Here is a 13,391-nt window from a genome sequence, read left to right as displayed (position 1 = left end):
TCCCGCAGCTTCCAGCGAGGCAGCGACTGCTCGTGGAGAAACAAATTCCCTCTGACCCGGGTTTGCCAGAGTTTGGCTCAGAAAGCAAGTTTTCACAGGCACCAGCTGCTGAAAAATCCCTTATTTCACCTTCCCAGGAGGGAATGAACATTTTGGGGAAGGGTCCCCCCAAGATGGGGATAACCAAGCCAGCATCGCCTGTGCTGGCCATGGAGCAGTGGTGGATCAGCCACCACCATCAATGCAGCGTCTGTTCTCAACCCTTGGGGAGTTTTTCTACTCGTTTTTTATTTATTGGGTGAATTTAGTGCGTGCTGAAGTGCTGAGCTGGCAAAAGCAGGCAGTCAAGTCCCCCATTGATACCGGCCACAGAGCAGTTTTGGTGGCACAATGTGGTGCCTGTTCTCCATGACCAGGCAGCCCTGGGCCCCCCCTGAGCCTCTCACAACCTCATCCTTCAGCACCAAAGGGGCATCAGGCACCAAAAACGCTGCTGATCTCAAGGAAACAATGGGGAATCCTGACACCCACCTGAATCTGACATGGGTGGCTTTCGGGAGATGTTTGTGGCCATCCTGCCTTCACCCAGTGAGCATCTGTCACGTACCTTCCACCCAAAACACCTTCACTCGCAGCCACTATGACCCATTTCTGACCATTTGAAGTGTTGGGTTTTCATCCCCCGGCTCTCCCCAAAGCTGCAGCAAACCAGCTGCCCAGGGAGCACCCTGGGTGATCTCTCCAGGACAGGAAGAAAATGAGACGTTACTAAAGCAAACCCCCCAAAAAATAATATAAAAATACAAATCAGAAATCCTTGGCCACTTGGAATGAGCCGAGTGACCAAGCTCAGGGTGAATCTACTTCCCACGGGGCTCTCGCGATGCTCTGCACCGTGCACAGACCAAAGCTAAAAGCCGGGGAGGTTGCAGGATCTGACTCAGCCCCACATCCATCCTTTTGCAGAGGTTTTTCTTCCCCTTGAGCATGGGGGACAGGGGCTGGCAGCCCAAACAGCGAGAAAGCCGGAGAAATCCCTCAGCAACATTTCTTCGTATAACTCTCCCCCTCATAAAACAGCCAGCTCTAAGTTTTTCTCTGAAACACACCTCTGTAAACACGGTGGATCTGCTAGAACAAATATTAGCAGGACCACGATCCCTGTGGTGATCGTGGCTTTTGCGTAAACACGGTTTGGGTTTTTTTTCCCCACCCTGCCAGGTGATTGCCGTGATTTTCCCGGGGAAGGTGTAACGCTACGAGCTGTCAGCGCCACCGGCCCGACCTCCCGAGCTGTCATCACCTCCCGTTCGCACACTGGGCTACAGTTGCTTCATAAAGCTGAAAATAACCCCGTGCCAGAAGGAAAGGGAGATGTGAGCGGTGCTGCTCCATGTGGGGACGATGTGGCTCTGCCAGCCCTCCCCATCCAGCAAAGTCATTTCCATTGGGGGCTTCTCTAGAGCTCTTTCTTCTCAAGCACGTTCAGTGCTTCAGAGAATCACAAGATGGTCTGGGTTGGAAGGGACCTTCAAAGCCCATCCAGTGCCACCCTGGCCATGAGCAGGGACATCTTCACCAGCTCAGGTTGCTCAGAGCCCCGTCCAGCCTGGCCTGGGATGTCTCCAGGGATGGTTCATCCACCGCCTCTCTGGCCAACCTGGGCCAGGCTCTCACCACCCTCAGGGCCAACAATTTCTTCCTCATGTCCAGCCTGAATCTCCCCTCTTTTAGTTTAAAACCATCACCCCTTGTTCCATCCAGGCCAGGCACACACATGTTGCTCTCCCTCATTTTTAAGGCACCCACAATCTTCTCCAGCTCCATCCCCAAGTTGCTGCAGGCAGCTCAGCAGCACCGGCTGCCAAGATCAACATTGCCATCGAGGGGGGGGCCGTGGGTCTGACACCGGCCCTGTCCTCCCACAGAAAGAGCCTCTGAGCAATGGATGAAGTGTCGGGAAAGAAATGACTGAAATACCTGAGGAAGGCAAACACAGGAGGCAGTTATGGGGTACGTGAAATGCAAACAGAGCTCATGTGCCTGGTGCGGAGCTGGAGCTGGGTTATATACGCAGCGGTGCCACGTCAGGGAGCTCAGACTCATCCGCCATTCTATATATTTTTTTAAATTTTATCTATGGAGGCATTGAGAAATTTGGAGGCACCCCTACACCCTTCTCAGGCTGACGTGCCATAGAGCGGTTCTGCAGCAGCATCCCCGCGGGTACCACGATGCCGCCCTTGTTTTCAGGATCTGCCTTCGCCACTCTTCCCCTTCTCAGCCGCTAACCAAGAGGAATATTTACATAGTGTTTACACAGCCCCAATCCTAATTTTGCAATAGCAGGCACCAGTACTTAGACGGTGCACTGGAAGTCTACAGCTTTAGCACATAATTTTGCTTGTATTCTGTTTGGTGTGAAAAACAGCTTTCATGAGCAGGCTCAGAAATATCTATTATCCTACCAAGTCACTTCGCACCACAGTATTGAACAAACAGAAAAGCAAGAAAGAGGCTTTAAGTCATTAATATTAGTGCTGTGTTTGGATCCTGTGCAGTTAGTTTGATTTTACTCACAGTTTTGCTCTTGTCTTTGGACCTCTTGAGCTGCCCCAATGACAGTGGGTTTCCCCAAATGCAAAACAAAAAGCTGTTACATGACCTGCCCACACGGATCCTCCCGGTGCCAGAGAGTCCCAGGGAGATGCTGGAGAGAGGAATCCCAGAAATCAGAGAAATCCAGCAGGCACGGCTATGCATGGAACCAGAGAGCAGGGATGCTCTCTGGGGCTCCATTGTCCCACCTGGGCACACCAGCCCACAGCATCCCACAGCATCCCACAGCATCCCACAGCTCGGAGCAGAGACCGCGGCATCAGGGCCGGTCTGATCTCCCAGTGATGCTATTGCAATGTCATGGATCTAACTGGAATGGTTCTGGCATGAGCAATGGTGAGCTGGAACCCAACTTGTCCCAAGAGCTGGCAAAACCTGAGGGTTTGGAGGGGCTTATCTGTGAGGAGATGACTTGTCACAAGATAAGATGAAACATCACTAATATGGACATTTTTTTTTAAACACATTTTTTGAGAATCTCAGCCCTATTCTGTTTTGATATTATTGCATCAATTTCAATACAGAAGTAATAGCTCTATTCTACTATTGTGGCCTTACTTCATGCCCTAAATTACCAGGTAAGACCTTATAGAAATTAAAACCAAACTTCCAAGAATATCTCAACCACTTCCTTTAACAAGATGCTTTCTGAAGCGCTCTCATCCCCCCGAATCAGCCCATATCAGTGGAAACCTGCTCCAGTTGAACACTTCCACCTGATTTCTGAAGGTTTAATTCACATAGAGGCACCAAAGGGTGCCCGGCATTACACCCCACACCAATCTTGTCACCAGCACTGGGACAGTGTCACCTCATTGACACCACCATTAAAGAAACTACCAGCGAGTAAAGGGAAAAAAATCATGTCGTGGCTCACCATAAATCCAGAATTTATGGAAAGGTGTAAACCTGGGACAACAAACGTGAGGCAGGAGGTGCGAGGGTACACCTAATCCCAAACACCTCCCTGCGCCAAGCTCTCACCTCCCGCAACATAAACAGAGCAGGCTTAGCACACGGTGAGTAATTTAAGGTGATAATCTCAGCCTGCTTTTCCCCAGGCATCAAATTAATGTTGGGTTGGATTAAAAAGGCAAGGGGAGGAAGCAATGTGGAGTCGTGTCCCTGAAACTGCTCCTGGGGCACCTGCACCCACCATCGTACCCAGATCCACGGCCTCCTGCAAATTAACTGCAGACTCGAAGGACACATCATTTTCTGACCCAGTCTCCGTTCCAGACTAACCCTGAGCATCTTTCTCTTGAAAATAAAACTCAGCTGCCCTCCTGGTTTATTTAGCGCTGCTTTCTGAAATGCTTAGGGAGTTATGCAAGGCAAGAGACTCTCAAGAAACTTCTGACCATCACTACTAAAATTTTGCATTGGAAAAATATTTTCTACAAAAAAAACACCATCTGCCCAAAAGGCCACGTTGCCTTGTGCCCAAAGGAGCCATTCCCACCGCTGCGCTGGGCTTAGACACAGATCCAAAATCTGCACCTTGCACCAGCCTTCCAATGCCTCCAAAATCCTCTGGAACAAGGTGTGATGGATGAAGCACCTTTGAGGGGACTAAAACCCAACCACCATCTGCCAATCCTGCCACCACTGCATCCACCGGCGCCGTGGGAGGGAGAAGCAAGCCTGGAAATCTCCCAGAATGCCAGGGTTTGGGTGTTTTTTAAAAACAGTGCAAACAATCGCTTTTGGCTGCCACTTTCGAGCATGCCAATTCATTCAAAGATTAATCTCTGCTCTACAAAAGCTGCTCTTTGGTTCCATGTAGCATAAGAGCGCAGGGACCAGAGGGTTAAATAGCAAGTGGTGAGTCAGATACGTGTCTTGGGGATACAATCAGATTTGTGTGTGTTTGGGACAGGCACTGCCAAGCTTTGCTTGTGTTTCCAGCCCTGGGAATGTGAAATAGGGTCCAATACCCAACCCCGCACCCCTGGACCTTGCAATGGGATGGAGCAGGAGTAGGGATGGTGGCAGGACACAGTGCCTAGGTACCACGGGGCCCTTTAGCACTCAGACCCCCCTTGCACGGATGAAGGATGCTGCCAGAGGAGCCCGTCCCACGCACACAAGTCTCAGCCCACACTGGAAAAGTGATTTCGTGGCAGGAATAGTGGCACAGCCCGCTTCTGCTTCCACAGCTGCAGTTATTTTCAGCCCATTGTGTTTGGTGAGTCACCAATTTATAACTGGGGCAGATGGGACCGTTTTGACTGTAAAATCAAAACAATAGATGTCATTGCATTATACATTATTGCTATTAAAAGCTCTGTCGGGTGACTAAAATAAGAGCTGCTACAATAAATCACCTCCTACAAGCATCCTCTGACTGTACCAAAGTACCTTGCCTGAAATGGTCACTCCAAAGCCACAACAACAAATCAGCCATTTCTAAGGAGATGCAACTTTTTTGGGTGCTACTTCTGGCAGCGATATGACTCTGTACCCAAGAGCAAGGTTTTATTGCTGTGGGGAGCACCCAAATTACATCCTGCCCAAGCAGGCACAGCCACAGCAGCTTACGGACAGAGGTAGGTGAAAAAAATGCATTGCCTTCATTTTTCCATTTGGGAAAATGAGGCAGGGAAACTCTGCTCGAAGGACATTTGCAGAAGCGGCAGAAATGGAGCTAATGCATATGAGATCCAGTCCATTGCTGTGATTCTGTGATCCTCTCCTCTCAAACATATTGCCCTCTACACATTAAAAAGCATGCACTTGGATCTGTTAAAACTCTCAGACCAGGCCAATCTATGATGGCCCAAAAAAAGCTTATATTTTTAGCGCAGCACAGGGAAAAACTGATGCAAAACATCTCAGAAAGCAACAGAAATATTTCGGGGGTGAAGCTCCTCGCAGCGGACGAGCATCCTCCCTGGCATGGCAGGCAGAGGATGGTGGCAACATGGGCTTGTGCCAGCGGGCAACCTCAATGGGGACCACTGGTCCACCCTGCCACAGTGGCCACCAGCCGGGGGGAGGTTTGCTCTAATTCAGCAAATACAGAGATTTGTTTCTCAAAGGAGCAGGTAGGGAAAAAAAAAAAAACACGTTAACAGTTCATGCCAGGAATAAACATCATTATGAACCTAATTTCCAATATTGACTTGAATTTTTTTCAACTACTTGTATTTTTTAAATAAAAAGACAAAAACCAGGGCAATGAATAACAATGGTGGCACGTGGAATAGTCTGACCAAAGTTAAATCAAATCGGCTTCTGAGGTCCTTCGCACCCTCCGAACCGACTTATTTTCTTTTGATCCCGAACCGACGGCTTTTTCCCACCAAGCCACAAATTGACCTTTGCAAGCTCCCTTCGTTCGTGTTTATTTAAAAAACACTGGGGCTTGGAAGCTGGAATCTGCCTCAGAAGTTACATCAATAGCAAACTATTTCCTGGGATACGACTGGAATTTAAAACGTCCAGTTTCTCCCCCTGTCACTACCTTTTGGCAATGTTTGCCACCAGCTCGAGTGGGCGCTGACGCCAACTGAGATTGGTGCCGCCCCTCCTGCCCCCACTGACGAGCCTGAAAGCTGCCCGAATTTAAACAGAAAATCTTCTCAAGTGGAAATTTAGAGAATTTTACCCCTGGAGGAAAGAGCTGGGTGACCAGAGAAGTCACTTCTCCCATCCTGCAGTTTAAAACTTCTCCCCACACAGAATCAAGACCAGCCTGACACATTTCCAAGCTGGTGAGATGTTTACTTCAGCTTTGGGAGCGTACGGGCTCCTCCGACATGGATCCACACATAAACTGCCATTATTCCTTAATTTGGAGGGGACAAGGCAGGGGACAGCCTGGCCCCCAACCATCCAGACCATTACACACTCAGCTCCTCTGTATCTCCAGCCCAGGCTGAAACTGGTTTTCATCCTGAAAATCACCAAGACCACATGCCCGTATTTCTTGTGATTCCCAGTGAGGATGACTCCATCCTGCAAAGGCATTTGCTCCTCAGAGGACAGTCAAGTCACCCCATGAATGGCACATAAAGAGTCCCATTGTACCCACCTCCAACATCTCAGCATCCTCCCCGTAACTTTGTGTCTTTCAGGTACAAAGTCTTCTCTAGAACTCTTCCTTCTCAAGCACACTCAGTGCTTCAGAGTATCATAGGATCACAGGATGGTTTGGGTGGGCAAGGACTTTCAACGCTCCCCCAATGCCACCCCTGCCATGAGCAGGGACATCTTCACCAGCTCAGGTTGCTCAGAGCCCCGTCCAGCCTGGCCTGGCATGTCTCCAGGGATGGTTCATCTACCACCTCTCTGGGCAACCTGGGACAGGCTCTCACCACCCTCAGGGGCAACAATTTCTTCCTCAGGTCCAGCCTTAATCTCCCCTCTTTTAGTTTAAAACCATCACCCCTTGTCCAATCAAAGGGTTTACCCAGGCCAGGCACACACACACATACATTGCTCTTCCCCCATTTTTAAGGCAACCACAATTATATATATATATATATATATATATATATATATATATAATAGAATAATAGAATCATTTGTTTGGAAGAGACCCTCAAGATCAATGACTCCAGCCATTAACCTAACTCTGGCACTCAACCATGTCCCTAAGAACCTCATCGTATCTATAAACATATATATAAATGATTCAGTTAAAAAAATCTGCACAAGGGATAGCTGAGTTGGGAAATGCATTAACAGAAATTAAAATGTCTCAGTAACAACTGTATCAAAATTTTACAAGGCAGGAAACAGAATGGGCAAGAGATAGCGAGGGCTCGTTTTGCCACTGATGGGGACGATTGCAAATTCTCACTGGGGGTGGCTGTGGTCGGTGTCACAGATGTGCCACGTGTCCCTCACAGCTCCCATGTGAAGGGAAGCGATCTGCTCTGCCAGCACACACGCTGGCCCGTGGCTTGGCTTCTCCTAAATGACTCAGCCAAGCCACCAAACCCTGCGTTCCTCCTGGCATGAGGCGTTTCAGCATGCAGCACCCCAAATCCTGCGGGAAACATCAACACAGAGACGCTGAAAAGCAGCGGACACAGAGATGGGAGACACCAAGTCTCCAGGTCACCAGCGCAGCGAGGCGCCTTTGGAGAAAAACCACACCAGACTATGGGAGAGGAAAACCACACAGCTCTCTACACTAGACAGCATCTCTGGCAGACTCTGTATTTTTAGAAAAATCCGTTTTTCTCACTTAATACACCTTGCAAAAGGTGAAACCACCTGTTGCTGCAAAAATGAGCCCACTGGGCAGGACAGACAGGGTCCAAGTGTCCTAGTAGGGCTCCTGCCACCCTCGTGACATCGCTCGTCTACCATATACTTTAGGCACACACATCAACAAAATAAAACCAGCTTTTTGAGAAACCTACCAATTCACAGAAAAATCTGATCCCAACCATTCCTGGTCACAGCACGGACACGGTCCCCAGAGCTGTGAATCGAGACTGCGCCTAGGAAAGGAGAGCTCGCTGCCACGAGATTGATTAACGTGCTGTCAGAATAACTGAGGAAGGAATTTTTGATGCTGAGGGTGGTGAGAGCCTGTCCCAGGTTGCCCAGAGAGGTGGTGGATGAACCATCCCTGGAGACATCCCAGGCCAGGCTGGACGGGGCTCTGAGCAACCTGAGCTGGTGAAGATGTCCCTGCTCAGGGCAGGGGTGACACTGGGGGAGCTGGGAAGGTCCCTTCCAATCCAAACCATCCTGTGATTCTATGAACTGCTGGGATTTTGGAGGTGGGATGTTGTCCTCCTCGGGCTTGTGCTTCACATGGAAGGTGGAAAGCAAGCCCAAGCCGTGCACCGAAATGAGAGGATGGTTGATGTCCTCGTTTTAAGGGGCACAAGGGTGGCTGGAGATGCCAGGCAGCTCACCCAGTACCCAAAACCCAACTTGCTTGGGGTGAAGGACAGAAACCGACCTCTTCGCATCTCACGTGCCTCTGGACACTGGGGATCATTAAATGACACATCATCGTCACCCATGTGCCTGAGCGCGACCCGACGGGTTTTCACCCAGTTCGAAGGCAAAGCAGCACAAAGCAGAGCGCGTTGGCGTGCGTTTAAAAAAAGCTGAAGGATTTATGCAGTGCTGCGGCTTTCAAACACTGTCGCTATTTCAAAAACAACTGCATTCACGGTTTGGTTTCTGCCCAAAGTTAAAGCCACACTGCTTTGGTATCATCTAAGTAAATAAGAAGGGGAGTGATACGGGCTCACCGTCCCTCTCTGAGCTATGGGAACTGCAGAGAAGAGACAGAAACGGGATTTTGAGGAATTAAAGGCAATATTTTCCCAAGTATTCTCCCTCCCAGAAGAACTTTAACATTTAGGTCTCTTTCTTAATTAGCCTAGTTATGTGGCCATGTAATTGCTTCCAGGAGCAGCTCCCTCCTCTCCTGCCTGGCCTACATATCCCTACTGGTATGTAGAAAACGTTGCTTTCAAGTCAAATTATTTTTGATTACAGTAGAGGGTTTCAGGCCTGTAACACATGTGCTTACCAGCATAAGCCAAAATTAACAATCTACTGCCAGAGTTGGATGCTGATCCAGCACCCAGTACCCCTGGTCTGGTCCCCCCAGGGACTCTCAGTATGCCCTGTGCCTCAGTTTCCCCATCTGTAAAGTGAATGCCTTGAGATCTAGTGGAAAGCACAGTCTGGACACTTTGGTTTTTCCTTTGTTTTGTATCACAAAGACCATTGCACACAAGCCGTTTCTACCCCGTACAAAGCCAACCACGTGCAGCCACGCAGACACCTCGTCGTTAATTCAGCTCTTCACCTGAAAGCACCTGCTTTCCAGTCTCCTTCCCAGAGAAGCTTTAAAAGCAGCCTCAAAGCTGCAGGGTTTTCTTGAGCACATTTATTCCCCATCTCCCACTGCCCACGAGGAATCCATTGGTTTTCACCGTCTTCTCATCCCAGGGAGGGCTCTGGCCATGTCCCACGCCCCACCAAAGGCAAGAATGCTCCCCAGAACTTGCCTAATCCTGCTCGTCCCTCTGTGCCAGTCCTCCCACGCAGAGAGCAGCCTGCCAGGGCTGCTTTTCATAACTGAGCAGCTACGAAAACCCTGGCCCTCACACAGCTCCAGGCTTCGCTTTCTTCCCACACTGCTCCGGTCCCAGCAGCACATCCCTGCAGCAGGGATGTACCCGCTGCTGTGGGCACTCAAACCCGGCTGGGATTCCTCCCTGGGAACCAGGGATGCTCCACGGCACGTGCCTTGGGCTGGATCCCGGTCGTGGAGTTCCCTGGTGATTGGTGGTGTTGGATGTTTGTACCAGCAACCTGGGTGTTTGGCAGCGGCCCCAGCCACCCAGCCTGGAGTGGGGGTGAAAAGGGGGGTCCCCATCACCGGCACCGGGGAGATGCTGCACCCAGACAACCCCTTCCCTGTTCCTACAGTGCTTGGAGCTTTGGGATCCTTCCCTTATCATATCAGTTCTTGCAGAGAATGAACCACCTCAACAACTATTTTTGTCTAATCTCGTGCTTAAGGGCAGCCAAGAAACGCAGGATGCTCAGACGTCGCTTTCTCACTTTGCAGGATTTTTTTGATGTGGAGGACAGTAGCCAGAGAAAATACAACTATTCCTTAAGTTTTTCCAGGAACATTAACTGAGCTGCTTTCAGATGTATGAATGATTAAATTTTTGTCATCCTTGGGTCACTTCCCTACACCAAAGCCATGGCTATCCAAAGTATTAATGTGAGCCTGGGCTCAGCATCCACCAGAGGGAAAGGGAAGCTCCTGCTGACTTCTCGGGCATCTCCCCGGCCAAGCCCTTTGCTTCCCAGCCAAAAAACTTTCCCCCTTGATCTGGCATGACGGAGAAACTGGCTTTGCCCCACAGCATCCTTGGAGAGCAAGGGAGGTCAGTGCCAGTGTCACTCTGGCTTTCACTAAAGTCCCATCACCCGGTCTTGCAAGGTGAGGACTTGGGAGCAAAATCCTCCCCAATTTGCACTGCAGATCTGTAAACTGTCTTTTGTGCGGCAGATTGAATGGGGAGGTTGTTTTTTGTGTTTGTAACTGAAAATGAAATGTGATAACATCTCCAGAGCGGAAAATTACAGAGGCAAAGAGCAAGTAAAGCCCATAGTGGTACAAATTCGGCTCCTAACGGAGCCAGGGGCAGGTGCCTCAGGGTGCTGCCTTCACCTGCTCACGGCAGGCTTAGGGTTCCTCTCTCCTGAACTCAAGAATGTGGCGTTTACCATATTCCTTCTTAAAACACGTGGCAGAAGGAAACACCACGATGGACTCAGCGTGCAAAAACCAGTGCAGGGTTTTATGAAAGGAATCCACTTGGAGGGGAACGGGTTTTCTGCTCGCACAGAATGCGTTTGCCCACAACACCCGTGTGACCCTGCGTGCCGCAGAGGTGCCTTGGGAAGATGCTAAAGGCTTTAGAGCAGAGCTTTTTTAGCTAAACCACCACCTCCCTGCTGAGCCCCAGCTCACAGGGATGGCACCGCCACCTCTTACCTGGGTCATCTTGGCAAGGTCCAGCGAGGGCCGTTGCTCCTGAACCTCCTCCGGTCTCCGCCGCTTGACCCCGACCTTCTTGTCGTTGAGGACGCAGGGCTGCGAGCGGCTTCGGGAGAGCCCCCCGGCGCGGCGCCCCAGCTCCGGCGTGGAGGCGGGCGTGCTGCTGGCCGAGGGCCCGCAGTACTCCGAGGAGGAGGAGAAGCGGTCGTGCGAGCAGGAGAGGGACCTCTGCATGTCCACCCGGTCCCCCCCGCGCCCGCCAGCGGCTGATTTCCTGGCCTGGCATCCCAGGCGGCTGCTGAGGGCGGGATGCTCGCTGGAGAGCGGGTTGGAGCGTGCGGGCAGGCTGAAGCTGGAGCTCCTCTGCATGGTGGCAAAGCCGTTGGAGTAGCGTTGGACGCTGCCCCCGCTGTAACATCTCCGTTTCTCCACCGGGGTCCAAACCTTCGAGCCTAAAGGTCTCCAGGAGGTCCCACAGCTGGACATTTCATCCGAAAACGAGAGCGAGCGGCACTGGCGCTTGCTGGGGGGTGCCGAGGGGTTGCCGTGGGGGTCGCTGAGGCTGAGGTCTTTGATCAGGTTGGTGACGGAGCAGGTGCTGGTCGTGTCCCTTGGCCAGCGCAAGCTCTCCTCGCCCTTGTCCGACAGGCAGTCCCAGATGTTGGTGCCCGGCTGCTCGAGCTGAAGTGGACATTTCCTGCTGAGATCCCTCCATCTGTCATTTTCTGGTTCAAAAAGAAAAAAAAAAAACAAAAAACAACAAACCCACACATGCACAGGCATTAGTGTTAATTAATTCTGTGATTCGCTTTCTACGTCCATAAACAAAAAGAGTAGCATATGGGGCGTTTTCCAGTACAAATTAATTAACTCGTGGAATATGGTTTTCCAAACTGCCAGCAGAACGGTTGCTGCGGCGTAGATGGAGAGAGAAAATGATAATCGCAGCAGGAGCAAAACTGCTAAAGAAGATAAAAACATGCCTTTGAATATCCACATTGCACTAGCTAAGGGAAATTCAGTGTTATGAAACGACACGGCCATTGCCTTATCGCTGTGCTAAGTCGTGTCTGAGATGCGTGTGGTTTGTCCTGGGCTCCACAATTGCCCAAGAGGTTCCCAAAAACTGGACATGAAGAGCATAAAGCTGTAGCACTCCTGGGTGAGATGGACAAAACACTATTTCCACCAGGGCTCTGAGCATCTCTTCCAAACTAACTCAAAGATACTGAGTTTAACGAAAGTCGGTAAACATAAAAAGCTCTAAGATGTCTGATGCTATAATAGACAATAAACCTCCAGCAGTTCTTTGCAAGTTGCTGTTCTTAGGTGCATGTTGTAAGGCTCATCACCCCTCTCCCCGTCGTCCCCAAAATCTGGTGCCCACAGCACCAGGTACCCACACCCTCCTACTCTTCTGCAGCAAGCTGGGCTTAGCATCTCTTCAGGGCTGCCTTGAAAATCCTAGTTGTACCTAGCACAGCCACTTGTTTGCATTTCTGTAACAAACATAACACTGAAGCATCTATTTAAAGGAATAAATTGCTTAATAGGTTCACTTTTTTTTTTTACATTTTCTCCCTCTTTCATTCTGCTTGTTTACAGGGGAATTTTTAACTCCTGCAAATCTGCCTTGAATTAACAGTCTGCCAACGCAGCACAGCACAAGACAGTGGTGACCTGTTGCATGGTTTTGGGGTCAGCATAAAATTATTCCTTTTATCAGATGGGTTTTGCGATCCCTGGATAAACCTCTGAGAAACCCGCACCTTCAAAGTCCATGGGCTGAAGCGTGGACAACTACAGGCAGCAAACCCAGCTACAATATCTATTAATCCCCCCGGTGATCATGTTGAAAGAGAGGATTAAAGGTGATGATTTAATTCCTGCACACATCCCACTGATGATAAAAGAAGGAAGCAAAGTATCATCACGGTCTGGCTCCCCGGCGCAGGCTCTCTGCAGCTACGTGGTTGACGCTCAACAGGAAAACCATGGTAGGACAACCCCATCGGTTGCTGCAATGGAAAAAAGTCATCACCCACCAGACCTCTGGTGACTGTTTTTGTCATCGGCTGCTGCAAACAGAGGCAAATCGTGCTCGCTAACCGTCGCTGCCAAGTTTCGTATGATCGTATCTAAATCATGCAATATTTTTTTAGGGGTTTAGGGGTTTTTCCACTCTGAAGGATGAATTCAAAGCCGTACCCAGCCCGCAGCTGGAGGTACCAGCCTGACAGGGATGGTGCAACGGTGCAAAATGTTTCTG

General features: G+C 50.1%; 1 protein-coding gene across 3 annotated transcripts in view; it reads right to left on the bottom strand.

Moving 5' to 3' along the window:
- Window positions 1-13,391, bottom strand: part of FAM53B (family with sequence similarity 53 member B) — a 48,206-nt gene that overhangs the window by 6,698 nt on the left and 28,117 nt on the right. For all 3 annotated transcript variants that reach the window (XM_065066761.1, XM_065066760.1, XM_065066762.1), the window contains one exon: window positions 11,120-11,847. In XM_065066761.1, coding sequence (XP_064922833.1) covers window positions 11,120-11,847 — 728 coding nt within the window. The remainder of the gene's footprint in view (window positions 1-11,119; window positions 11,848-13,391) is intronic.

Source organism: Columba livia, chromosome 6, assembly GCF_036013475.1.
Source record: "Columba livia isolate bColLiv1 breed racing homer chromosome 6, bColLiv1.pat.W.v2, whole genome shotgun sequence".
Classification (NCBI taxonomy): domain Eukaryota; kingdom Metazoa; phylum Chordata; class Aves; order Columbiformes; family Columbidae; genus Columba; species Columba livia.
Note: the sequence above shows the minus strand (reverse complement) of the source record. Positions and strands in the feature narration are given on the sequence as shown.